Source organism: Stegodyphus dumicola, chromosome X1 (genome assembly GCF_044657685.1).
Source record: "Stegodyphus dumicola isolate Sdum_Otavi_A_Nest chromosome X1, ASM4465768v1".
Taxonomy (NCBI): Eukaryota; Metazoa; Arthropoda; class Arachnida; order Araneae; family Eresidae; genus Stegodyphus; species Stegodyphus dumicola.
In genome coordinates, this window is record NC_140780.1 from 236,786,682 (window position 1) to 236,813,821 (window position 27,140).

General features: G+C 32.3%; 2 protein-coding genes across 4 annotated transcripts in view; both read right to left on the reverse strand.

Moving 5' to 3' along the window:
* cnc (NFE2 like bZIP transcription factor cap-n-collar) overlaps positions 1 to 26,915 on the reverse strand; it is a 197,740-nt gene extending 170,825 nt beyond the window's left edge. For 2 of the 3 annotated variants that reach the window (XM_035361787.2, XM_035361783.2), the window contains exon 1: positions 26,758 to 26,915. The gene's annotated coding sequence lies outside the window, so the exon portion shown is untranslated. Of the gene's footprint in view, positions 1 to 23,744; positions 23,882 to 26,757 lie in introns of all 3 variants that reach the window. The other variant, XM_085807201.1, reaches the window with a different exon arrangement.
* LOC118190991 (polypeptide N-acetylgalactosaminyltransferase 2-like) lies at positions 1,540 to 23,764 on the reverse strand. Its single transcript, XM_035361782.2, has one exon. The coding sequence runs from the start codon at positions 23,762 to 23,764 to the stop codon at positions 22,100 to 22,102; it is 1,665 nt and encodes a 554-aa protein (XP_035217673.1). The 3' UTR covers positions 1,540 to 22,099.
* Positions 26,916 to 27,140: the final 225 nt, after the last annotated feature.

Below are 27,140 nucleotides of genomic sequence, written 5' to 3' on the forward strand. Positions count from 1 at the left end.
AAATTTTTAATATTTAGTCAAGAAGCAATGACATCAAATAAAAGAGTAGATTGGATACCTAGAAAGAGATGTAATATTATTGTGTTACGAGAAAGTGGTCTTTCCTATGCTGAAATTGCAAGACAGGTGGCTGGTTCAGTGACTACATCTGGAGTCCGAAAGTTTTGTTTACGATATCAGGAGACAAATTCAATAAAAAACAAAGAAGGAAATGGCCAAAAAAATTGCACCACATCTATTGATGACAGAAGAATAAAAAGACTATGTCTCCAAGATAGAAAAATGTCATCAGCGGCCATCAGAAGTGATCTGAATGATGCTGGTGTTTCTGTCAGTTCAAGAACAATCATGAGAAGATTAACAGATGTTGGACTGAGAGGTAGAATTCCACGAAAAAAGCCTTATCTTAATTTTCAGCAACGAAAAAAAAGACTACAGTGGGCAAAGGAACACATTCATTGGACAGATGATCAGTGGTCACAAGTTACATGGAGTGATGAAACTAAGATATCGTTATTCGGTAATGATGGGCGAAAATACCTGACTGCATTCAAGCAACTGTGAAGAACCCAGTTAGTGTTATGATTTGGTTATGCATGTCAGCAGATGGTATTGGTCGCCTTCATGTCATCGATGGGACAATGAATGCCAGAAAATACATTGACACTATTGTAGAACCAAAACTTCTACCTTCCATCAGAGATCTCTTTCCCAACAATGCGCTTCGTTTATTTTTCAGCAGGATTCTGCTCCTTGCCCCACGGCCAAAATATCGAAAGAGTGGTTTCGTACAAAGAGCATTAAATTGTTGTCATGGCCAGGAAATAGTCCTGACCTCAATCCTATCGAAAATTTGTGACACCGTTTGAAAACTCTTGTCCGAATGAGCGCCGATAAAATAAAAGGGAACTAATTGAGGCTATAATTGTTTCCTGGCATCATGTAATAACGAAAGAAGAGTTTAAAACTCTTGTCAGCTGAATGAAACGTCGATGTGAAGTTGTAATCAGAAAAATCTGATGCGTACACCACATGTCTTCCTTGTACGGAATATTAAATTATACGCATTTTTTCTTGCATTTCATCTAAACTTATTGGATTGAATTAAATCTACTTCGCCGACAGCGAATAAACCACAATAGAATAAATACATTCTTTAAAATTCACTCTACTATTTGTTTACCATTGAACCATCACATGAGAATCTGCATTGCTACCGACAAGATTCCTCAAAATTATTCACTTATAAAAAAAACAAAAGGTGTCATAAAGCATGATCGAAGTGGTGAGAGGCTACAGGGCATTTTATTTCATAAATGAATGTTTTCGAACATGCTAAGAAAAAAAAAAAAAAAAAAAAATTATTATTATGTGTTCCACAATCTTTTAAAGTTTGTCCTACGAATTCAGATACACAGTGCAATATTATCTTACAATTTATTTTGATTTTAGATAGCAAATGCAATGAAACATTCATTTTAAAAATAATTACTTCATAGTGCAAAAAAGCAGGTAAGAAAAGAAAAATCACACTGCTAAAATAGTTCAACATTTTTTATTAAATATTCTATTTAAATTATATACTTTATTTCATGTCCATAAAATTACATAATTCCATATAAAGTTATTAATGCACTTGATAAGAAAAATTACTCAAAATTTAATAAAACATATTTTATACATTTTCCATTTGTTCATGGTCAGCTATAATTTCACTAGTTAATATTTACACAATTTTCAAACAGCACCATTATAATTTTGTCAAGAACATAATTTTCTTCTGGCTAGTAATTGCATGATTTTAACAAAACTTTCTCAATAAACAGCCTTGACTGCAAAATTATGTTAGCAATCTCATCATAAAAACCAGCATTATTTTAAAAGATGCTACAAATTGCACAATCACAACAACCAAAAAGTTGCTCAAGCCTGAAAATAAATTAGAAAATTTTGTAACAAATACATAAATTATCACCCTATGTTTAAGCAACTTTTTAATTTTCATTTCCAAAAATTGAAAATTTTCATATTTGTCAGAAAATCACACAATAAACTTTTATCATCTCGTGACACTGAAAAGTAAATTTAATTAGAAAAGGAAATTCTGCAAATGAGAAACAGGTAAGAATATGAAATTTATAATAAGGATCCAAAAACTCTAATCTTAATATATATATATATATTATGTAAATCTCAAAATTATAATTTTAACTAGTAATTGCCTATTAATTCCTCATCTCTATTCTAAAAATAGTAATGCCTTTTTCTGTACTGCATAACCCTAATGGCGGGAGCTCATTCAGAACTTGGTCTCAAAATTTCAAGAACTGAAAATGTGTCTTAATAAGCAACTTAAAACAAAACTTTCTCTTGATGAGCTTCCATGTCGGATAATTGTGCTTTTTTGCTTCTACCTCTGTTGCCACTAGGACACTAACGTTTTGCTTTCTTCCTACTGCAGTATTTCCATAAATGTAAACGTTTTTGAATAGGCACTATTAGAATGGCAAGTAAATTGTGGCTGCAAATGTCTATTGAAATAAAGTTGAATATTTAACTTTACTCGAATGACAAGTTTCCTCTTCAATGAGTCTATGTTCCACATCAACAATCCTATGTCTTTTTCATTACATATTTTTTATATATATATATATACTCATTATATTTTATTATTGTTACTGAAATAATGTGAATTTTAATTTTTGCATACTATACTGGCTTGAAGATATTAAAATACTGCACTGAAATAGTATATTCCAGAATTTGTTCAATGCTGAATTTTGCTTCCAAATTAGGAATTACAAAATATATGTTCCAATGGCTCTCATGCTAAAAGTTAGGAAATATAAGAAATGTTGCTTAAAATAGAAATTTAGATAAAACTGTAAATCAAAATTTTAAATGTATGTAAAAAAATGTTTAATTTATAAATTATATGCTGGCAAACACTTATTAAAGAACCAATGATAGAGACAAAAAATTTCTTTAACATGTGGACTAACCTTTTATCCAGCTGAAGTAAACAAGTGGCATAAAATTTAAAAAATTCCTGAATTTTTTTCCCTGTTACATTTGGGAAATTTCGGTGCACCTTTCATAGTAATTTGCAATGTTTTCTCTTCCATGCACCTGATATCATAATATACACCGGTCATCAAAATTAAGCGATAATCACTGAAATAAAATGTAACTGATACTTAATGAAAAATTATTAACAGAAATTTGGACAAAAGCATTAGCTAATGTAAATTACAGTGTTTTTCACAGTTGATTATTTGCAAAATATTGAAATTAAAAATAAATTTATGGAAACTGGAAATGATGGAAAAATTAAGTCACCAATGGTGGAAAAAATTTTTCTTTAATATGGTGTACAGTCACCTCAGACAGATATGCATACCTCACAGTGTGATCTCATAGACTTTACCAAACGGCTGATCAAAAAATGTGAAATTGCATGCTCCTCTTCTAAAAGTGCACTTTTCAAGCTCCTGGAGGATCCAGGGAGAAATTTGGGGTGCTGAAATTTGGAGACCTAAAGCATCCCACACATGCTCAATTGGGTTCAGGTCTGCTGAGTAAGGTGGCCAATCCATTTGAGTGATATCTTCTGTCTGCAAGTATTCTGACACCACATATGCTCAATGAGGCCAATCATTGTCATCCATTATCAAATAATCTAGGCCAACAGCACCCCTACAAAGTCCAATTTGGGACTCCAATACTCTGTCCACATATCTCCATACAATTACAGAACCTCCTTGAAAGATATGCAGCTCACTGTAGCCATTTGTCACGATTCCTCCCCAAACAATTAAATTGTTGTCACGGAAATAGGATATTTCACGGATAAGGGAACGCAAGTTGCATGTTCCTTCCTCTCTCTCCATATCAAAAATGTCTAGAATCACATTTCAGACTATATTTGCACTCGTTAGTAAACTATACTCGGGCCCAGTCATCTTGGCTCCATTGAACATGATGAAGGCGCCAATTTAAACTGGCCCTTCTGGAGGCTGGAGTAAGTGGGACACAAACCATTGGTTTTCCACATGCACAGTCCAACTTCATTAAGCCTTTGAACAGCAGTAGAAAGCTTAATTTCAGTTTCTATGGTAACCTGAAGGTCTAAAACCAAATCTCTTGTAGTCTCTTCATGGTTTCTTGACTACGACAGAAAATGGTCTTCTAATGCAGTTGTTAATCTTGGTCACCCTTGACCAGGCTGCCTATCAATTGATCCAGTGCTTAAAAAGCGGCTCTCTTATTTAAAACTCTCAATATGACACTTTGAGGGATATTCAAATGTTGGGCAACCTCCATTTGTGTTTACCCTCCTTCGAGTCTACCATCATTCACCCACTTTTGACCTTCACTTAAACAATGCCTTTGAGCTATAACTACTGAATACTGATCATTCTCAAAAACCACATTTACTTTAAACAATACTACAGACCTAAATTACAGCTTGCATCCATTGCACACCACATCGTCAATTACCGAATTCGCAAATTTTCGGCAATAATGTATGTGCAGAAGTACAATTTCGTGTTCGATTGAATTTAATTAACATAAATAACTACAGCACTGGGCATTGGTTGCAACATTAACTTAGTATATTTTTCCTCATTATCCTTTAATTTTGATGATTATTATAATTACCAAATGCTGAAGTGCAGCTTCAAAGCTGAACATACTAATAATTGACTGGCTTGTTATAGAATAAATTTCACTGCAAAACAATAAAGTATGAAAGTTCTGTGCCTGTAAAAAAAGAAGTTATTCGTGCTGTAAATTAATTTATCCCCAAACCATATTTTTTTAGAGGGATGAGGACTGGAGCGTACCTTACTAAATATTTTCTGCACTTTAAAAAAGAATTTATATGTATATAAGTAATTTTTGAGTAATTTTTCATACATAATTTGTGACCAAGTAAATTCATAAATGTGACCAAGTAAATTCATAGATTTGTGACCGAGTAAATTCATGACTTAACATCCATAAAACAATTTTTGTAAACGAAGACTTGTACAGCAATGCAAATTATTCTGCTCTCAGGAACTGCAGTTTAGCATTCTTTAAGCTGACTAATGGAATATTAAAGATATTCAACTGTCCTACTGTCATTAAAATTATTTCAAAACTGCAGATGGAAGTTTAAATATTGAGGTTATCCTCAATTACTTGGAATAATTTTTTTACCAATATTCATTTCCTCTGCACTACAAACTGCCTATATTTTTTTTCCTTCAACAGTCTGCCTTTACTTTAAATTGCTCGAGAATTCCCGAGTTACCCAATGCCAAGTTAATGCTTCAAATCCTGTACTTCACAAGAAGCTGCAGAAATGGTCCTTCTGAATTATGGGTCCTTTTCATGGCATGAATCTCTGCCACTCATCTTTCTGATAACATCTAGCTTTCCCCAGAGTTTCAGCATTTTTGTGATTATACAGGAGTGTGCTAAAAATTTATATCCTTTCCAAAATGTTACGTTTAAAAACACAAACGTGCATTCAGTTGTACTATAAATGAATAACAGTGCATTATTCTGGCAAACAATATTCTGGTTCATGTTACTTGGAGAATCACAAAAAAATGTATCATCCTTTTGGGGGATACGACTGCCTTATATTCACCTTCACTTGGAAGCAGTGTTCACAAATAGTGCAATGTCTTTATTTATATAGATAATTCCCTGTATGAAAAGTTCTGCACTAATTTTGTGTGTTGTAGGTTTTTCATTGCGGTATATATAATGGAAAGGCTCAGATGAAAGCAATTAAGTAGCTTGTTTGTTGGTGAAACTCCGTCAATCTAGGACTGTAAACAGGAAAGCTAGCAGTGATCTCCAAAAACAATCTACACCATCACAGGACAGATCTCTTGCTTGTCTGGCACTCAGAAAAGCCCATTAATGGATCTCAAATCTGCCTGAGACACACAATACAGAGCGAAAGTAAGCAGTGGTTGTGTGCAGCCATTTGATTTCAAAGGGATACCTGAAGAAGAAACCTTCATTCACTATAAAAATGAGATCACTTAAAGTAGGCTGAAAAACATAAGAAACAGACTACTGAACAACAGAATGCAACGGAATTTAATTTGAATGATCTGGATAGTAAATAGATGGGATGACACAGATATAACGAAGATTACAGTCAGTCATGACAGCATAGTGTAAGAAACCCAGAAGGTCTGGAGGTATATTCATATGCAGGAATTGGTCAACATGAATTCATTATAAATTGTCAATGCACAGATCTAAACAGATATTATATAGTGTAAATTATTATTTACTATTTAAGAATAATTTGGACATATTTTACTCTGCAGTTTCCAAACCAATTTTCTGCCCTAACATAAATCAGCGATGCATGATTACTACACATGTTCAGAAATGGATAAATGCTTATGTGTTTTCCTTCTCATGCCCACTTACCCAGATTTTAAAAAGTGGCTAGCAGATAAATACATTTGTATGTTGAAATGGCCTGGCAATAATCCAGAATCAAACTCCACAGAAAATTTCAGAAAAAAAGATGGGTTTGGACGCATAGAGAAACTCAATATTCATGCAATTACCTGGAAGCACTTATTCAAGTTTACTTTCAAGAAATACACTATGAACAGATCCAACACCTCATTTTATATATGTCACAGCACCATGTAGCCATCATGAATGCCCATATGTGGCTCCAACATATATTAGTGCTACTGGATGTTATAACAACAAACATTTTCAATTTTTTGTTTGTTAAATCTTACATCCCATTAATGGCTTACAGATACAAAACTGATTAAGTCTTTTCTATACAAATTGTGTTCACAACATCTTTACTTAACCCTCTAAGTGGCTCAATATATACGTTCATATTAAAATATGTCAAAGAAATTAAGGCAATATATCAAAGGAAAACAAATCCAGGCATGAAATACCAGGAGAGTTTTTACATTAAAAACAAAAAAATAATTTGTTCTCATAGCAGTTTTGGGAAATTGGTGCTTTCTTAGCGGAAACCCTGGCCACTCGGAGGGTTAAGTCATATAGTAAAAGGATCAAAAGTACCATATGCTTGTTTATACCTACTACCTACAGCAGCTTATGGTGGTTTTATGCAGCTTAAATATAGTTTTCCATCATAAAAATTGAATGCAACATGTGATGCAATTTTTTTTACAGGCCACTGTACCTTTGTAATATAAAAATCAAGTACCATATTTTTCTCAGTTTTATATACTACAATGATTAATAACCATGAAAAGTAAACGAAGGGTTCAGTATTTCAACAGTGAAGGAGCCCACCAGTGGCTGAGCGGTAGAGACGCTGAACACTGGTAGTTCGGTCCAAGGTTCAAATCCCGTGAACGCGCTGGTTGCATGGGCAGTTTAGTGGTTTTCCCCATGTGTAACGTGTATACGAGCCAGTTTCCCTTAGAAAGTCCTCCACGAAGGCATCCCTCCCTTTAGGCAAATAGCCCACGTGTAATTTGCCATAATTAAATAATCCAATCAACAGTGAAGGCACTTTAAGCAAGGTAACATGCGAATGCTTGACAAAGCACATTCTGGCAGGCCATCTGCCGTGGCTAAACTGTGCTGTAGCATTGTCAGTTTTGTCCTATTTTGATTCGACAGCCCTAAGACAACATGCGAGTGCTTGACAAAGCACATTCTGGCAGGCCATCTGCTATGGTTAAACTGTGCTGTAGCATTGTCAGTGTTGTTCGATTTTGATTCGACAGCACTAAAATATTCCCCATATGGCCTGGAGCCAGGTCTAAATGATTTTTGTACATTCTTGAAGTTAGAAATACACTTATGCAGAAAGTGCTTCTTTTCAAATTACGAAAAGAAAAAGGTACTAGGACTACAGTGCTAAGATGGATTATACAAAACAACATATTTTAAATTTCTGAATTATTCAAAAAGCATCATAAAAGTGCAATTCTGTGTGAAGAACTCTACCTTGAAACAAATAAAGTATAGGGTACACAAATCATTTGATTCTGAATTAAGGAATCAGTCTTAAAGCTTTTCAATCACTCTATGCATAATTTCAAGAAATAGCCATAGTTGCTTTATTGAAATTAACAAAATTTCTAGTTCGAACAAAACACTTCAGGATTACCTGCTGAAGGGAAAGAATGCTTTCATGAAGAATTTTCACAGGATACTTCCTCATACTCACATCCTACACCAGGAAAGCCATGAAAATTCCACATAGCCATCTCATTTAACCATAAATCGAGGCTTTGACTACAACAAGCTCTCTACTATTGGGGGGGGGATGAATCTTCACAGAGAATTAAAAAAAATAGAATAACTGCTGTCTCCTGATTTATATTTTTATATAAATTAAGTACAGGTAACCCTTCTATAACATGGTAGATAGGTTCCTAGAAAATGCCATGTTGTGTGAAACCGTGTTGTACGAGACCCAGAGCCAGTACAAAAAGGGGGTTACGTTCCGAAAACTTATTAAAACCAAATATTTTTGTAATTCTACATAAATAACTTGAAGGTCAAACTTTGGTTAAAAATATAAATATATATACAACACAAAACAAAACATATTATTTTAATGTAAGACAAACTTAATTAATTTCTTTGTCATCATTGTTCAGTATAATCAAACGAGAATGTTTTTTCGGTGGAATGAGATTGCTTTCATTTTCAGAATTTTTTTTCCTTCATGTACAGTTCTGGCACCTTCCTTCATCTTTAAAAAATCCGTAATTTTACTTTGCTTACTAGTTCTTACCAGATCATTGTAAATTTCTCGATATGGAGCCAGACAATTTTTCAGCTCCCTTTTTGAATTTTTAGCTTCTTTCAGCAGAAGGGTCTGCATTCAAGAGAAATGACTTGAGATTTTCAGCTAAGCATAGGCCTTCTTTTAATTTTTTTACTGTTAAATTATTAACTGCACAATCTTCATCAGTGCTAGTGTCCTCAGAATCGACTTGATTTACAGCTTTGGATGGCATTTCCATCAAATCCTCTTTGTCAATTTCTATTTCCACTAATAAATCTTCAACGTTCTCAATAGCCATATCCAGAAAACCTTCACCTCTGGTTGACTTAACAACTTCTAATATGCCCCCAATTTCCTTTTCTGACGATTCACACACATTTTCTATTTCAACTGAAGCGGGCCATATCTTCTTCCAACACGCATGTAACATTGATGTTTTCAGTTCTTTCAGCGACAATGATATGATGTGGATATAGTGCTTGATTGAAATTTCTTCCAAGCTTCGATTACATTAATTGATTTTGAATCAGTCTAAAATCCACTGTAATGCTTTTCTTATCTAACACATTTTAAAGGCATAAATAATGCCTTGATCCAATGGCTGGAGTAACGAAGTAGTGTTACATAGTAGGAACAGTATTTTGACGTTGGGATGATTCAAACCTTTCTGGGCAACATGGAGCATTATCTAATAACAATAGCACCTTGAAGGTCAAATTTTTCTGCCTCAAATAACGTTCAATGTCTGGTACAAAACAATTTAAAAGCCAGTCTTTAAATAAATTTGCAGTTAACCAAGCTCTTGGATTTGCTTTCCAATATACCGGTAAGGTGTTTTTATTTATGCTTTTAAGTGCATGAGGATTTAAAGATCTGTAAACTAACAAGGGTTTTGTCATAAAGTCTCCCGACGTATTACTGCACAAAAGTACTTTTAGACACCTTAAGTCCAGATGCAGTTTTTTTCTTTTTTTGATATAAAGGTTCTACTGGGAATTACCGTATTTGATGGCATATAAGACGCACCTTTTTTTTTCCTAAATTTGGTCTCAAAAAAATTACCTGCGACTTATACGTGAAGGACACAGTCTTATACGTAAAGGTAATTGCGTTCAATAATTGTTTATTTGGCTTTTACGAAACGTGAGAACTAAAAGAAACCACGCTATTGAAACTTTTTTTCCTTGTGTGTGGCTGTCTAAATAAGGGCACGCCTTATATGCCGTCAAATACGGTAGCCCTCTGCTGTGTTTCCCTGCTCTTCTATAACATTTCAAATTTTTTCAGGAAATTGCTGAAAATCTACTGTTTTAGGAAATTCGTAACAGCTTCATAATCAGCCAATACAGATTCTCCTTGAATTCTTATGCTATGAATGGCAAAACGCATTTTGAAATTTTCGAACAAACCTTTACTTGCCACAAAATCTGGGTTGACAAAGGTTTCTTATATTCTTTAAGGTGCTTGTAAATTTTGAGTGCTTTTTGTTCAGTGATATTACCATCCAACAGAATTCTTTTCTTGATAACCATCAACAATCCAAATACTGCTTTTCCAATCTTCTCAATTATTGGTGCCCATGGGAGGGGGATGAGCTGCACATTTTGCGGATGTCGAAGCTCCTGCAGCAACTGCAGCTATTTCTTTTTCATTTTTCTTAATAGTCCAAAATGTTGCTTCATTCAAATTAAGATTTTTCCAATGTGAGATGCCTTTTCTCCTTTTAAAAGACGATCCAAGATTTGTATCTTTACTTCTAAAGAAATAAATTTCCTCTTAAACCTTTTTTTTTTTTTAATCTTTATCGGTCATGTTTTGAGACTGAAACTTAATGTCTTAAATGCAAAAAAGGTATTCTTTAACACACCGCTCCCCGCAGACTGATGACCAGCGGAGTGAGACACTTTTGCTTTAAGGCCACGTAGATGACGATTCAAATTTTGGAAACTGAACACTCAGGTTGTGTGTTTTGGAGCTCTTATTGTGACCTCATGTTGTTCATCTTCTGCGATAGTGAGGTTCCTTCATTGTTATCTGGTGACTGTGGTCTTTTGGGACTGAGTATTGTTTCTATTGTGCTATAATTTGACGGTCACTGAAGGAAATAATTTTCCTTTGTTACCAGTTAAAAATTTTAATGGTCGGTCTCCATCATGTGGCTCGTCTCCCTGAGGATTTTAGTTCTTATGGTAACCAAATCTTTGAAGACAACAGGCAGGGCTTGCGAAATAAGGATTCTTATGTGTTTAAAAGACTGAAAAGTTTGACCTTTAATTTGTTAATTTTCAGATAACAGACTAGGGCGAAGGCACGAAAGTCACTGCACAAGTGGCAGGGAAGGTTGTCGGACAATGACTATCCCCGCACCTTGAAGGGTGAGAGAAGCAGAATTTCTCTGACCGATATTTGGGTCAGAGCCTTTTTTTTTTTTTTTTTTTTTTTTTAACCCTGCAAATCTGGCCTATATTTCGGCCACCATCTTGCTCAATATGGGAAAACTTCATGCGGAGTTTGTTAAATTTCTTGGAATTGCTTGGGTAATTTTCTGATCGTGTTCTGATCTGTGTTTCTGATCTGTGAGCAAAACTGTGTTATAGGATGCCATGTTGTAGGAGGGTTCTCGCAATTTATGATTCGTGTTATAGCGAAACAGTGTTACGGGATGTCATGTTGTAGGAGGGCTACCTGTACTTACTTTACCATATTAAGAGGTAAAATTCTATTAAAATCTATTTAAGCAATCTCAAAAGAAAATTTAAAACTGGCTGTACATTTTTTAGCTGTTGGGGAGCAGGATTGTCATTTTCTCTTATCACGAGCAATGATGCCATACAAGCCAATTTGCAATCCATAATTCAGCTCTGAAAATGTTAATACAGTACAAAGTCCGAAATTCGGACTCGTCGGGACTTCGGCGATTCTGGATTTGGGATTTTTTTCTGGATTATAGATCATCAATTTAAATATGGTAAGATGGCATGCAGAAATTATACAATTAAAAATATGAAACCGTAATTTATGAAATAAAAGAGCAATTATGATCTAAAGGGTGTCAAATTTTACAAAAAAAAAGCTTAATATTTATTTGTTTATTTAAAGCTTAATATTTATTTCTTTCAATTAAGACACAATAACACGCTGAACAAATACTAATTCAGAAGTCAAACAACAAAAATCAGCATTATATTTTTGTTGTTTCAATTTGAAAATATAACACTGATTTTTGTTGTTTGACTTCTAAATTAGTATTTCTTTCAATGTAAGTTGTTTAAGTTGCTTTGTTTTTTGTGCTAATACATTCTCTTTAATTTTATAAACAGACATAATTTCTTGTTCAGTTACAAAGTTCCACTGTTCAAGTCCTCTAATTGCTGTGTCGAGAATACCGACTAACTTGTCAATCGAAATTTTTTCATTTTCAATAACCTCTCTGTCACTATCCGTAGTGGTGTTTTCTGGATCTAGAACCATACTACAGATTTTGCCATCCGTTAATTGATTGATGATTGCGGCATTGTCATCGCAATGAAAAACTTCTGTTATATAATCTTCATTTATTAGCGCTTCTCCACATTTCTTTACAAAAACCATTAACTGGAAAATTTCACCTTTAGTTTTCAATATCTGAAAACCTTCAAATTGCAGCTATCATCTTCATCGTCCTCACCATTAAATATGGTAGCTGGCCATAAATTATTTTTTAACGCATCTGGAGACACATCCTTCCACGATCTTGCGATGCTCCACATAGCAGATTTTATGCTAAAATATTTCAAAAATTCTTGAATAGTCTTGCCACTGTTCAAGAAATTTAACATGGATTTTTAAAATGCTACTTTATATTTGCATTTCAGCATGCGCTCTACTCCAATATCCATAGGCTGAATGACAGACGTACAATTTGGAAGAAAGAATATTATGGATACATTATCTTTCACTAAACCTTTAAATGAAGTACAGTACAAAGTCTGCAATCAGGATGTCCATTATCCGGAATGATCTATAAACCTGGACCTCAAAGCCACAAACTTTACGCATGTGTTTAAAGAATGCGTACACATTACGCATGCGCGCGTTAAAAGAAATGTTTAATAACGTAAACAAATAAATATTAAGCTTTTTTTTTTTTGTAAAATTTGATACCCTTTAGATCATAACTGCTCTTTATTTCATAAATTACGGTTTCATATTTTTAATTGTATAATTTCTTCATGCCATCTTTTCAGATTTAAATTGATGATCTATAATCCAGAATAACCCCTTATCCAGAATCGCCGAAGAGTCCGGATTACATACTTACATATGTACTGTATGAGCTGAACAGTTGTCTACAATTAGGACTATTTTTGAATCATCAGGTAAACCAATTGAATTGAAATGTTGCCGATCCTCCAGTATAAAAATGATTTTCAAACCAATCATTCATTAACGGTGTCATCCATGCTGTTTTATTTGCAGGATACATAACGGAGGAAATCGTTACTCCTTTAAATGCTCGAGGTCGTGCATGTTTTCCAATTACGAAAAGTTTGCATTATAAAAAACTTCTCATCCCTTAATTTTGCCGCTCAGTGCTTCCCCAAATTCCAAAAATTTTGTCTTCCCTAAATTCTGCCGAATGGTGCCGAAATATTCTGCCAGCGCTTCTGGGTTTATGGTGAATAACATATCAGTTATTCTCAATTAAAACAGCACTAAATGTAATCTTTTGACCTATGAGTTTTATTAACAAAATCTATTTTTAGCATATGAAAAGAAAATTTTGCTGAATTTTTCCTCATCAATATTTCTTAGAGCATTTAAAAATCTATAATCATCGCCAAGTGTAATGTTAACATAAAAGGTTGCCATACTCTTGTTATTCAATTACTAATATAAAAGAAAGTATAGATATCACTTCATGAGTTATTACTGAAGCTGTCATGTATTGATAAACATGCGGTGATGAAAGCAAAATAAAATAAATGACGACTTGCCAGTCGGCGACAGGGATATAAAATAGGTGAATGTTTCAGTTTGAGATGTATGCTAAGCAGATACTCAGCTACGGAGCCAGATTATTAATCTCACAAATTTATGCTTACATGATTGTTTTTTCATAACGAGGTAATTTATTTAGCGTCTAGGTGAAATTAAAGGAATTTTTAAGTGAAAATCTTCATGTTTTATATTGCAAGGAAAAATCAAATGCGCTTGCGTAAAGCAAACACTCCCAAAAAAAGTTCGTGGCTTTGAGGTTCGGATTTTAGATCATTCCGGATAATGGACGTCTGGATTTCGGACTTTGTACCGTATATCTTTTTAAGCACAAAAGTATGCTGCATGGCAAGCAAAAATTTCTCCTTTGCCCTTATTTTGAGAAGAGTTCAATAACTTACCTTCAACCGCAGAGATTTCTTTGAAAAATGGCAACTTAGAAAACCAGTCTCATATATTAAACTTTTTTTGTGAATAAGAATATTTAAATTCCTATAATTCATGGCATAAAACAGATGGCAAATCTTTTGATAAAACTCAAACTTCGCACAGAATAAACCAGTGTGTAATTATGTAAATGAATAGAAATCTTCCCACATTGTAGAAAAAAGGTTAATTGATTAAGGCAAAGCAGCTTGAGGGCTATCTGGCAACTCCAGAAAGCAAGATTACAAAAGCGAAACCTTCACTGTGTAAACTGTAAAAACAGGGAAAAGTTCCCTGATACTGACAACATGTGAGATATGACTTATACTTTGTTGTTTGATTTTTTTCACCTCAGGATTTTGCCTTAGTCTCGGTATATTTCACTCTTTAAATGGAAGAGAAAGGTCTCACCAGCCTCTGAACAGTAAAAACCGCTGAACACTAGCTTTTAACTAGCTAGAACACTAGTTAAGTCTAGTTTGATTCGATGATCGAGTTCTGGCAAAAGGGCTGGCTGTATGGGTGTTTTCGTGGTTTTCCACATGTGTAATGTGTATATGAGGCAGTTTACCATAAAAGTCCTAGTTGGGGCATCCCCCTTTACTGTGTAGTCTCTAATGGCACAGCACGAAATAAGTATAAAAAATAAAATAAAATGGAAGAGAAAAAAACAAGTTTTTCAAAAAAAAATTCATAAACTGTAACTCAATACTTACTTTTTCCCCGTAATATTTAGTTAGTAGTTTCCCCATAATATCCGATTTTATTTAAACAGAAATTGCATTATTATTTTACATCCATACCTTACTAAATACCTTGCTATTGTGCCAGATGCACACAGTTTCTCAACAAAAATTTGAACACTTTTGGTGCAACTGACTGCTAAACTACATGCGTCCTAAACTGCAACAGTGTATTTAGTCTGAGTTGCTGGCTTGCTATATATATATTTAAAATTCATGAAAAATATAAATAAATTATTTACACTGTACAGATGCAAAAAATGGTGGATGAAAGGTTTCCCACTCTGGCGTAATGGTTAAATTCTAGGGCAATCCAAGGAAACATAAATCTTTACTGTCTCTGGTACTGAACTATTGCAATAAATATTTTAAGCAAGCAATTTCTTAGACTTAGCATATTTTCAAGCTATACAAAATTGCCAAACTTCTTCAAAAGTGACTGATGTTTAATAACAAAAATTTACAGATTGTCACTAATAAATCATGATAAAATGGTAAAAAGGTTTACTTAAAACAACTGTATCTGCAACTAAATAAAAACAAATATATCTGCAGAATCCAAATAACATTTACTCTATACCCCTTTTCAAGAGATAAGACTCCCAATTAATTGGGTTGTAGATTAAACCAGAGTTAGTCTTAAAAAAAGATTTAGCTTGTTTATTGCAGAGCAACGGAAAAGTTACACCATAAAACAAAATTTCTACTGGAAATGCAAAAATAAGGAGTAAAACGCACGATAATAGCATAAGATGATGTCGCATCATTTTGAAATTGTTTTTATTGCCGATATTACATAATTTAAGAGCACATAATATGGAATGTAAAAATATTGTTAAATTATTTATTAAAAATAAATTAACTGTACAGCTATTAATCTGTTTCCAACAACTCCCGCTTCAATTTGTAGCTGTGGGCAACACAATCATAATAAAATCATATACATACACTGCAATGATGTGCAGTATATTCTTGAATCAGTGTGTTGAAAGGTTTTATATTAAATAAATTGGTACTTCAAGTTCATGTACTGTTATAATTCTATTCAATAACTCAGTTGAAACTTTAACATATAGCTCATAATGGAGCAGATGGTGAATACCAAGTTCTGCAAGAAACTCATAAAATCTCAAGTATACACACATCATTAGAATAAGGTAAAAAAAAAAATAATAATAATAATAATAATTGATCAAGGTAGTCAAGTAGCCTTCATGCTTCAAAAGGAGCTAAATGTCATCAGTGGATAATGAGAAATGTTGGTAAAATTTGATGCCTTGCACATCCAAAACATCAGGTCGGCATCAAGACTATTGTGAAAAGCATCAGTAGGTCATGAAACAAAGCAAGCAGGCCTCGCAGCAAAGCCAGTGGCAGAATTTTGGAGACACAAAGATTGTACCATGCAATAAAAAGCTTAGCACTAGCCCCGAGTACAACTGATCCTCACATCCAATTTAAACATATATCACATCACTGATAAGTTCATACCTAGGCTTCAGACCTAGAAAAAGAAAAAGCACTGCATATGATGCAGTAAAAAAAATAATAAAATAAATTGTTCAACATAAGACTGTAAGAATTTCCATCGCCAGTCCCAAGGACAACCTAACCTTCAAGTCATGAACCCAACCTTCATGCCATAATCAATGCTAAGAGTTGAATACATCCTATAACCCAAAGCCAAACAAAAATCATTGCAATGGAAAAGTCACAAGATTAAAGAGAGTAAAATCAGAATTGTAGTTAAACATATGCTTACCACTTTTTCAGTACTTCCTGATCAAACACAGCCCACCAAAAAGTCACGAAAAAGCATTCATGCAGGCAAAGCAGTAAGTATATCACCAAAATAATTATGTGGTAACATATGATGTCGAAGAATTTTTATCTGGCAATCCACAGATGCCCACAAAACATCTGTTTGGACTGATGTGTAATGCAAAGTTACATGGAGCCAACTCTTTTTTTTTTCGGGAGGGGGGGGGCAAAAGCAGATTGCCCAGTACATGCAAACAGTGCAAAAAAGGATTTCCTAAAAAGGGTGTTTTATTACTGATGCTTTTTGCTTTTTTTAATTTTATTGCTTGAACATTATACCATAAATTCTTCTTGAACATTATACCATGAATTCTTCAACATTATACCATAAATTCACTCTACATGGTTGGAGTATTAATGTCACATTTTATGTTAATATTTTACAGCAGCTTGGAAAAGACATTTGCCAGAGTGCCACTTGCATACTTGCCAGTGTGCAGGTGGGAAAAGAAATGCTGTTTCATAATAAAGCATCTACTCATACAGCATCCAAACCATAAAAATTTCTAGGCTACGCCAAGTCAATCACTTCTAAAACTTTTCTAATGATAAATTATAATTGCTTTAATTCTTTCTCATTCCCGAACTGAAATTCACACTGAAAAGTCAGTATTTTAATACCCAAAAAGAGATTCAGTGCCAATAAAAAAGATAATGCTAGAAATACTAAAAAATGAGACTTGGTGTTTGAATGAAAGCATACACTTATACAGAAGTTTAGATGGCAATGATAAATCTCTCAATGACACTGTGGCTAGATTTTTATGAGGTAAGTTTATACGTTCACAGTCTCGGAGCATTTTGAGATTGCTATTGAAAATTCCTTTTTTCCTTTTCTTAATTTCTTAATTGTTACGAAACGACAATTAGCCAGAAATGAATTCATTTCCATTCACTACTATTTTCAAAAAATTTTAACAGACGGTTTCACTCAAATAAGAGCTCCACAACATTCATCCCTCAAGAATTCCTAGTCCCTTCCACTACTATAAATTACTTCACACAAGTCTTACCGACTGATATAATTCAAAGCCCCCGCTGCTGATAAAGAATTTCGAAAACACAACCCTTCTGAGTCAGACACGAAGAAAACACTTTGCCCACTTCCCACTAGAAAGAACGTAGGTTAATTAATGCTTTTTCTGGCCTTTTATATCTTCATGTACATTCCCTTTTCTTATTATATATTTTTAAAATTTAAAATTTTTATTTTTTATTTTTTGATTTGTTTTTGCAAAGATTACATTATATTTCTTATATTTTGTAAATTTCTAATGCTTATTTCAATTACTTTGAATTTTATTTCATAATGCCAATTTCCAATGTTTAACTTTTTACAAATAGTTTTGAATTAAAATGCATAAACACGGTGTCGGGGGGACAATTACTCGAGCAATATCAATTTTACTGCAGAAATTGCTTTTCACTCAAAATTAAATTAGCTAAAATGCTTAATCGGAATGAGTTCTTTGTTTCTCTGCACTGGTTCTTGATCCCTTCTATTCATGAAAATATTTGGCCTGGCTCGAATTGCCGGTTTGGCATCAACTTAATGCTCAAGTAAAGGACGAAACACCTTCGTATTTATTTCTTAATTATTGTTCATTGAACCGGAGTTGGTTTGTTCCCCTTGAAAAGTCAACTAATTTCTGATCAATGGCAATGATTACTTGTATTTAATTTAATTACTTAATACATAATATGTAAAGTATGTATTTAATTTAATTACTTAATACATAATATGTATACATAATATGTAATACATAATATGTAATTACATAATACACTAATATGTAAAGGACCTACAAAGCGAAAGTATGTTTCGAAGTCCATTAAACAAAAAGTGGAATTGCTGCAAAAAATGAATAAAGGCATAATCCTTTATTTATCTAACCATTCCGAAATCTGTTTCTCAATTTCACGCTGCTCTGCGACGGCAGGGGGGGGGACGCCGCGGCGCGCAATCAATTATAAGTTGATCTGTCAGCACTATCCCTATCTTCAGGGCAGATGTTTTTATTTTATTTGGCTTATAATTCCTTACTAAATGTAGTATTTCATCTCGATGTACTCCGTCTTTGATATGATTTAAATCAAATTCCTCGTCATTACAATTCGCTTCTGATAGTGAAGAAAGTGACACAGAGGTTATAGGAAACGAAAAAATTTCGATTGACAAGTTAGTCGGTATTCTCAGCACAGCAATTACGGGACTTGAACAGCGGAACTTCGTAACTGAACAAGAAATTATGTCTGTTTATAGAATTAAAGAGAAAGTATTATCACATAAAACGAAGCAACTTAAACAACTTACATTGAAAGAAATGTTAATAAAGTAAATAAATATAAAGCTTTTTTTTTTTTTTTTTTTTTTTTTTTTTCTGTAAATTTTGATAGTCTTTAGATCATAATTGTTCTTTATTTCATAAATTACGGTTTCATATTTTTAATTTTAGAATTTCTGCATGCCATCTTACGAGATTTAAACTGATGATCTATAATCCGGAAAAATGGATAATCCGGAATCGCCAAAGTCCCGACGAGTGCGGATTAACGACTTTTGACTGTATATATATATATTGCATGTGGATGTAAATAAATTGTTCAACATATTTTTGCAATCAAGATATTTTAATTAGAAATTTTTGTTAAATCAAGAGAAAAATGCAAGTTTTTGATGAAGTGTACATAAGACACAAAATGAAACAAAAGCATAATTTTATCCCGCATTATTCAATGCAATCTCCCTGTACACTTAAATATTATTTAATGCAATTACACATTAAAAGAATGGCATAACAAAAAATAACTCAGATGTGAAAATTTTGAATACTACTGAAATTCGTTATGTTTTTCAAAAAAGTAGATTTAATTGTTTTTTTAAAAATAAATATTAAGAGATTAAAGAATAAGAAAATGAGAGAAATAAATATTAAGATAAATTAAATATTAAGAGAAAATAGTATATATTGAAAATACAAAGCACTATTATGAATAACCAATAAAGTCATAAATCACTAAATAAGCCATAAGTCAAATAATCAAATAAGTCATAAATCATCTGCAAACAACAAACTCTTGAATTAGTAAAAACAGTAAGAAACTGGCATAAATTGCTAACAGTAGTCATTTTAAAATAATTAATGCAACACTGAATCACTAAAATTTTCAACTTTAAAACCCCGACATTAATTAAGGGTTAATGGCATAATGTTATTTTATTATTTTTTATTAAGTTTTGCTGAAATCAGAAGCAGAATTTCAAATTATCACACATTCTAAATGATATGAAGCTAAATCATATAAATTATTTGTTAGTAAATTCCTAAATTAAACAATTTCAAAGTCATATACAGCTGACAGAATTTTAAAACCAAAACACTTTATCAAATGAAATTAGATACAAAAGAAACTAAACTACATTTTGAAAGAACAGTAATTCGAACTGCAATATCTTAATCCTTGTGTAGATATGTGTAAATAGATTGTCAACATTCAGTAAAAAATTTTCTTAACATTATTAAGAGAGTTCAAAACAGTCATGTTCAACAGAAAATGTCTAAATTTGACACATGTCTAAATTTGAAAAATAACAGAACATGAAACTAATAACAAAAACTACTCAGAAACAAGGAAAATGAAATAACAAGCACTTATACTACAAAATACAATGCAACATGATTTAAAATACAGAAGTTATGGCTAACTAGTAAAAAATTCAAAACACTAATCAAATTCCAATTACATTTTTCCTTAATTTTTCATAAATCTAAAAATATGATTACACATATATTATATGATGAAAATGGATACAAATAACAGGGGTCCTACACTTATAACTTAAAACTAATTTTTATGGAATTAAAAATAGGTTTTTCAGCTCATATACTATATTTCAAGTATGTAATTATGTTCTTGAAATGCAACTAATACACTCAAGAGACATTTCTTTTATAAAAATGAGTTAATTCAAATAATATTTATGATTTATACGTACTTAGGTATAAGGACTGGCATATGAAAACAGTTTTGTTGCTGTTATAGTCTCTGTAAGCATTGCAGGTTATGGCTTAGAAAGTAACCTGCTGATGTTTTTTATAGTAACAAAATGCATTGTTACATCACCACTTAGTAAATTTATAATTCATATGCCTATAAGTGCTGAAACTGAATTTAAAATAGCAAACTATAGAGGAATCAAAGACTGAAGTTTTGTACCCATTCTGCTGTCGTTAGGCATTAAGCAACTTTAATTCTCCCTCTAGTATGGGACATAGGATATTAATTTTTTTTATTTCATTAATTTGCTGTAAAGAGATGTAAGTTTTTCAAAGGAACAATTATAAGGCGATTTTAGTAAGAAATGTTAAATGATTTAACACACACAAAGGACTTTAAAATTTCACGGAAAAAACATCTATACTAAAATATGCCCCTCATTTTTTGAAACGTTACTAAGTAATTAAACAACAATATTTCTGACACTCAGCAGAAAATAATACTATAAAGAATGTTTAGGTACATATGCATTATCTCACTGACCGTGAAATTGTTGCTAAGCATTGCAATTATGGATAAGTGTGATGTTACTGGATTCCATCAAAAAAAAAATATTTAACGGACTTGATATGATTATCTGAATATGGCCAACAAAACAATAACAGATTGGAACAATTATCTGTGGGTAGTTTGTACTCATAGCTTTCTAAGTAGAGCTTCCAGTAAAACTGGAGGCTTAACAGAGTAACAAAAATTGAGGAAAGCCATTTTACGATGCACAAAACTGAAGCGTGTTGAATAGTGGTTATTTATTAAATAAAGAGATATCAGTTTTTTAAGAATTCCAGTTTCAAGAATAGCAGTTACTTTCACGGTCTACGGAATAATACGTATTTACCAAGGTTTAAAGCATAAGATATTTTAATTCTTACAAAACAAATCACGTCATTCTTTCCTTATTTTGATTCACTTTTTAAGACATATAAAATGAAATCGAATATATACTCCTTTCTGTTTTCAATATATTTTCAATAATAAATAATAATTACATAATTTATAATAAAATACTTCAGACAAACTATTACATCACTAATGACACTGGTTAAATAAAAATTCTGAACATATTTCTTAAAAGACACGTTTCACTGTATGTTTGCACAGTGCATTTCCAGCTGCCTAGTTTGACTAAATGAATGACTAGCACTTAGAAAACATATGGCTTCAAATGTCATATCTTACGAGAGCATATGTTCCTCTGAACAAGTAAAATTATTGAACATGACTTTAAAAGTGGCACATATTTATCACATCATATTTACTTTGGACTTGATAATGCAATCACAAGATCCATGAAAGCAAGATCGTGGCATTCCTATACTTCTTCAGAGTTAAAGAACACCCACTGCTGACTCTTAGCTTTACCATCGCATCTCACAGCAATAATTCCTTTAGTTAAATGATTTCTACTATCCAAGCAAAGGTTATACATAATATGTTTAATAGTATGGTTGTTACTTATTCGGAGCCATTTCTGAGAAGTATCACCTTTGCATGTTCTTAATGTCACTGAAGAGGCTATTTTTGTTTTTGTTAAAGTCAAGCAAACATGTTCATGGCGGATTTGATGGTCTTTAGTGAAAGACCATTCTTGATTTCCTCCACCTCCATGACATGAATACAATCCAACTGTTTCACCAGTCCTATGCCCAAGAGTATCAAGGCATAAGGATCCTTGGCGGATTGACCCATGAGGGGAAGTAACTTTAGTAGGAACTTTAAGTTCAGGATACACATTTTCTAGAAACCATTTAAAGGGCTTGCAGTTTAATTTTTGTCGGAGCTCCAGGCGATCCTGAATATTACCTATAGGTACGTTTTTTGCAACAGGTACTGCATCATAATAATAATTCTTATATTCATCCATCCACACTTCGGCTGCTCTTTTAGTATTTCGAGCAAATACATTGCCACTACCACCAGGAAATGAATACGGATGTTGCTTACGAAAAACATGCCCAACTCTGCTACAAGGAATAATTTCTAAGCTTCCTCCACATTGCCATATTCTAAATGATATTTCAAGGTTTTCTCCACCCCATATATCCATCATTTCATCATACTTTCCCATTTTTTGAAAATAATCTTTATCAATACAAAACAGACCCCCGGCAATCATAGGGGTTTTTATAGCTGCAGTTGGATCTGATGCACGCTGCTGTCTTTCCTGAACTGAAAGGAACTCCCATTTAAATACTAAATTCCATTCAAAGCCTCCTCTCAAATCAGCTGAAGCACCAAAATATTTAAAATCATCCATATTAATAACATCTATGACAGGACATACTACTCTTGTAGAATCTTCTACAATTCTCTCGAGCAAAGGTTCTAGCCAATTTACATTGCATTCACAATGGCTATCTAAAAATGTTAGAACTTTTCCTTTGGCAGCATCTGCTCCTCTAACCCTTGATCTAACTAATCCTTCACGTTTATCATTACGAAGCACTACAACTTTTTGTATACTTGCGAGTTCAGATGCATCTGATGGATCATCACTAAAATCATCAACTAAAATGATTTCTTTAATCAAATGTTCAGGGCTTCTGTTAAGAACACTCACAATAGTCCGCAACAAAGCTGAACGAGCTTCATTATGGAAAGTAATAATAACGCTAGTTGATGGAAGGTCTTTTCTGAATGAACGAGAAAAACATTCATCATGTCTTGTGTCAGGAATCTCTCGATTACTCAGTATTTTATCACTAGCAGCTTGATTAAATTTGTTACGAGAATAAGGGTTTTCACCTGGATTTATTAGAGTTTTACTAATATATTTCTTCTCATCAAAATACTGCCATTCAATTTGTAAAGGATTATCATCCTTTAAGTTAAGAGTTAAGCTTTTATCTTCATGAGTTACTTTTAATCTTAAAGCTTTGTTGGCAGGCTTTGGAGGTGGCAGAAAAACAGTGAAGTAGACAGTAAAAGTTGCAATACTTAGAAGTAAAATTAAATACCTCAATCTCAGTCGCATCATGGCTATCAAATTTCTATGAAGTCCTTAGATAGGTGACATTTATCTTGTAGCAAATGGGATCTTCAACACCATGCAGTTTAGACTTTCAGTACCACAGGATGATAACTTCATTTGCAACTGTGGAAATAGAGCAGCCAATATCTGTAGTGAATTCTTTGAACGCAATAAAAAATCAACTTTTACAAATATCAAAAACACACAACACTAAATAATTTACATCTTGATGGTGCTAGAACATTAATAAAATAAGACCTTGCCGGTGTTATGAAAATAATCATCTGTATATGCTACTAAATTAAAACACCATGCATTTACTTAACAGATTAAGAAACTGATCATTATACTTTTTTAAACAAAATGTTTTCTGATACTGCAGTAATTAACATTTTAAACTTTTAACTGCATATAACATACTTTATTGATAAAAAAATTGTTTTTTAGAGCAGCACTTCATTTACATTTTACAGAAAGCAAAGATGTATATTTTCAGATCTGTATATATACATAAACTGATTTCAATACGGTTGTTCCTGCTAATTTAAAAATCAAGAATGTTTTGGTGTACTTATAAAAGCTACTACTGGATCTTAATATTAGCTCCTCTTCTGGTCCCAAAAATTAAAAATAAATAAATAAATAGGCTGACCACTAAAATGTCAACTGTATTTTTTTTCCTCATTACACTCAAAATTTTAACAAATGAAAATAAAATGACTTCAGGTTGCTGACCCCAAAAATAGTAATACCAATAATATGCAAATGACAGTTTCAAAGCAAGCAATAAAATAACATCTTATCCACTCACTTAAGGCATCACCTACCAAAACAAACCAAGAATAAATCTCTCTATAAATACTTACATACATCAAAATATTATTTACTATACATTTAACTGATAATACCTTATCACAAACATGAAAATATGATATCAAAGTGAAAAACTAAGAAGGTGAAATCAAAACTAATTTTTTACATAATTAAGATATACATATGCACAGCAATTATACTGAGAAAATAAACAAATCTGCAATATAATATAACCATACTCCAAAGTATATATCCATGAAATACGCACAAAGTAAGATTTTAAAACATATAACCAGTGTACTGTATTTAAAGGCAGAGTCATTTCTTTTGAAAATGTTTCTTTTCTCATACTTTAGAAGTTAATTTAAAACTAATTCTGTATACTAAAAAGCAGAGAAATAATGTTTCCATAGTCGATTTTATTTTCACAAAAACTTCTTCCAGACATGATTTCTATGTTTAATGAATTTTATACCTTAATTATGATAAAATATTAAAAACAGCTATACGTTGGTTAAACTTCTTGACTACAAGTATATGTTAAATCATTTGAGGCAAATCTCAGAGCTGTATTATCACTTCCCCCATTAAAATTTCATTTATTAAATTTTAATATTGTACCCCTTGTTTTTTTTTTTTTTTTTTTAACCTGAGAAAAATACCTCTTCCCTACAACCAAGGCTTTATTCATAGCTTCAGTATCACTTTTACTACTGAGCAGCTGATTTCAAACAGTATGTTTTAAGAATGAAAGCATTTCACATGGAAAAGTTAGATATAATTTGTAATAAATGGTTATTACAAAGCAACAGAATGTATTTATAAAAATCAAACTGAAATATTACAAAAGCCAAATTGCTAACATAATTAACACTAGATCATTATTTCTGTGGTGCAATACTAATTTTCAAGAGATAATTTATACATCAGTCATGGTATGCGGTATAATTGAGAAATGATGTGTGTGCCACATAAAATGTTCCTGAATATGCTTTGTTTGTACATAAAACTAATAAGAATTGATGGCCCAGGAGCTGTTGTAGTATCAAATAGAATATACTTCTGAAACATCTAAAATAATAGCAATTTTCCATTTTTTGAAGCCAGAACTCCAGTGCACAGATATGTTATTATAAGGAGTGAAAAATTGAATTCAGGAATACAATTCAAGTTACAATCGCTATGTCACCTGCATATACATCAAGTGTTGCATGCATGTTGTTTGCATAAAGAGGAAGAGTATTAGGTTAGAATTAGGTTCAGTGAACCCTTGAAGTGACCGGATCTAGTTGGCACATTAAATTCTCAGATCAAACATGAAATAACAATTACAAGATAATATGGTAGGAAGAAATACATGAAGCATTATTCATGAATTTCACTAAGACAGAAAAGAAACGCATGAAGGATTACTGATGAATTTCAGTAAGACAGAGAAGAAACACATGAATTTAACTTACAAGCAGAATAAGTTAAAAATCATAAAAAAATAAACTCAAGATATTAAAAAAATTTTCCGTCAGAACCTTTAGCAAGAATAAATTGTTCACAGTTTTTTTTTTTTTTTCAAAAAAATATTTAAAACTTAATGGATGATATTTTACCACATTTATTACCAAAATCTATTTTTTAAGAGACATGGAATAACTTCATAAGAAGAAGAAGAAGAATTAATACACCAAATATGACCCGAACTTCGGCAGAAAATGAACTTATCTTATAAATTCTGGTATAAAATCGTAAAAACAAGGAAATTGACAAAGTGTACATGACACATAACAAAAGTCACAGGGATATACTCAGGATTTAAACTATATTCCAAGTGTTAGCCAGAAGTTTTGATGTAAAAGTTAAATCAAAAAAGGTTAACAGATTATTTTAATAACTATTATTGCACTCTTAATAAACAAGCACGATATATTTTCTAAAAAAAACTGATATCTTCCGTATACATTTTGATAAACAAATGCTTAGGTAGCATTATTCTTTCGATTAAAATTCCTCTTTTTTATGCATATGTACATTAAAAAACAAATATATATATATATTCACATAGCATCTACGATCCGATGACTACCACAATACTTTACCATAGGAATTACAGCTGAAAGTTGTAATCAGAAGCAACCGATTATATAAAAATTTAATAAATACCAAACTAAAGAAATTTTAAAAATGACACTCACCTATTTCTTAAGACCGTTTAAAAAATTATACGTAACGATCAATTACATTTCGATTACTCTAAAATGTTTTCAGCGAACTACACTACACTTAAATACCGTACTTTTTCGTAAACTCATTGAAACAAGTCTCATGCTCAATCAACTCCTATGCGCATGCGTTCTGCGTTTCCGAAATTAATGGTGGAAGGATACATGAATGCACTGCAATCTTCTGTGGCTGACTGCTAATCACTGACCAAACGCATCCTTCAAGAAGGAAAGTTTTCACTTTCCTTTTTTTCCCCTAAGTATTTGAAACATATGTCTTTTTTTTTTTTTTTTTTTTTTTTTTTTTTAGTAAGGCAAATGTGCTTAACTCATTCTAAGTTGTGTATGCTTTCACA

Bases quoted from the DNA above. Each gene is read 5' to 3' on its own strand.
- LOC118190991 (XM_035361782.2), bottom strand. From the start codon at position 23,764: ATGATGCGACTGAGATTGAGGTATTTAATTTTACTTCTAAGTATTGCA.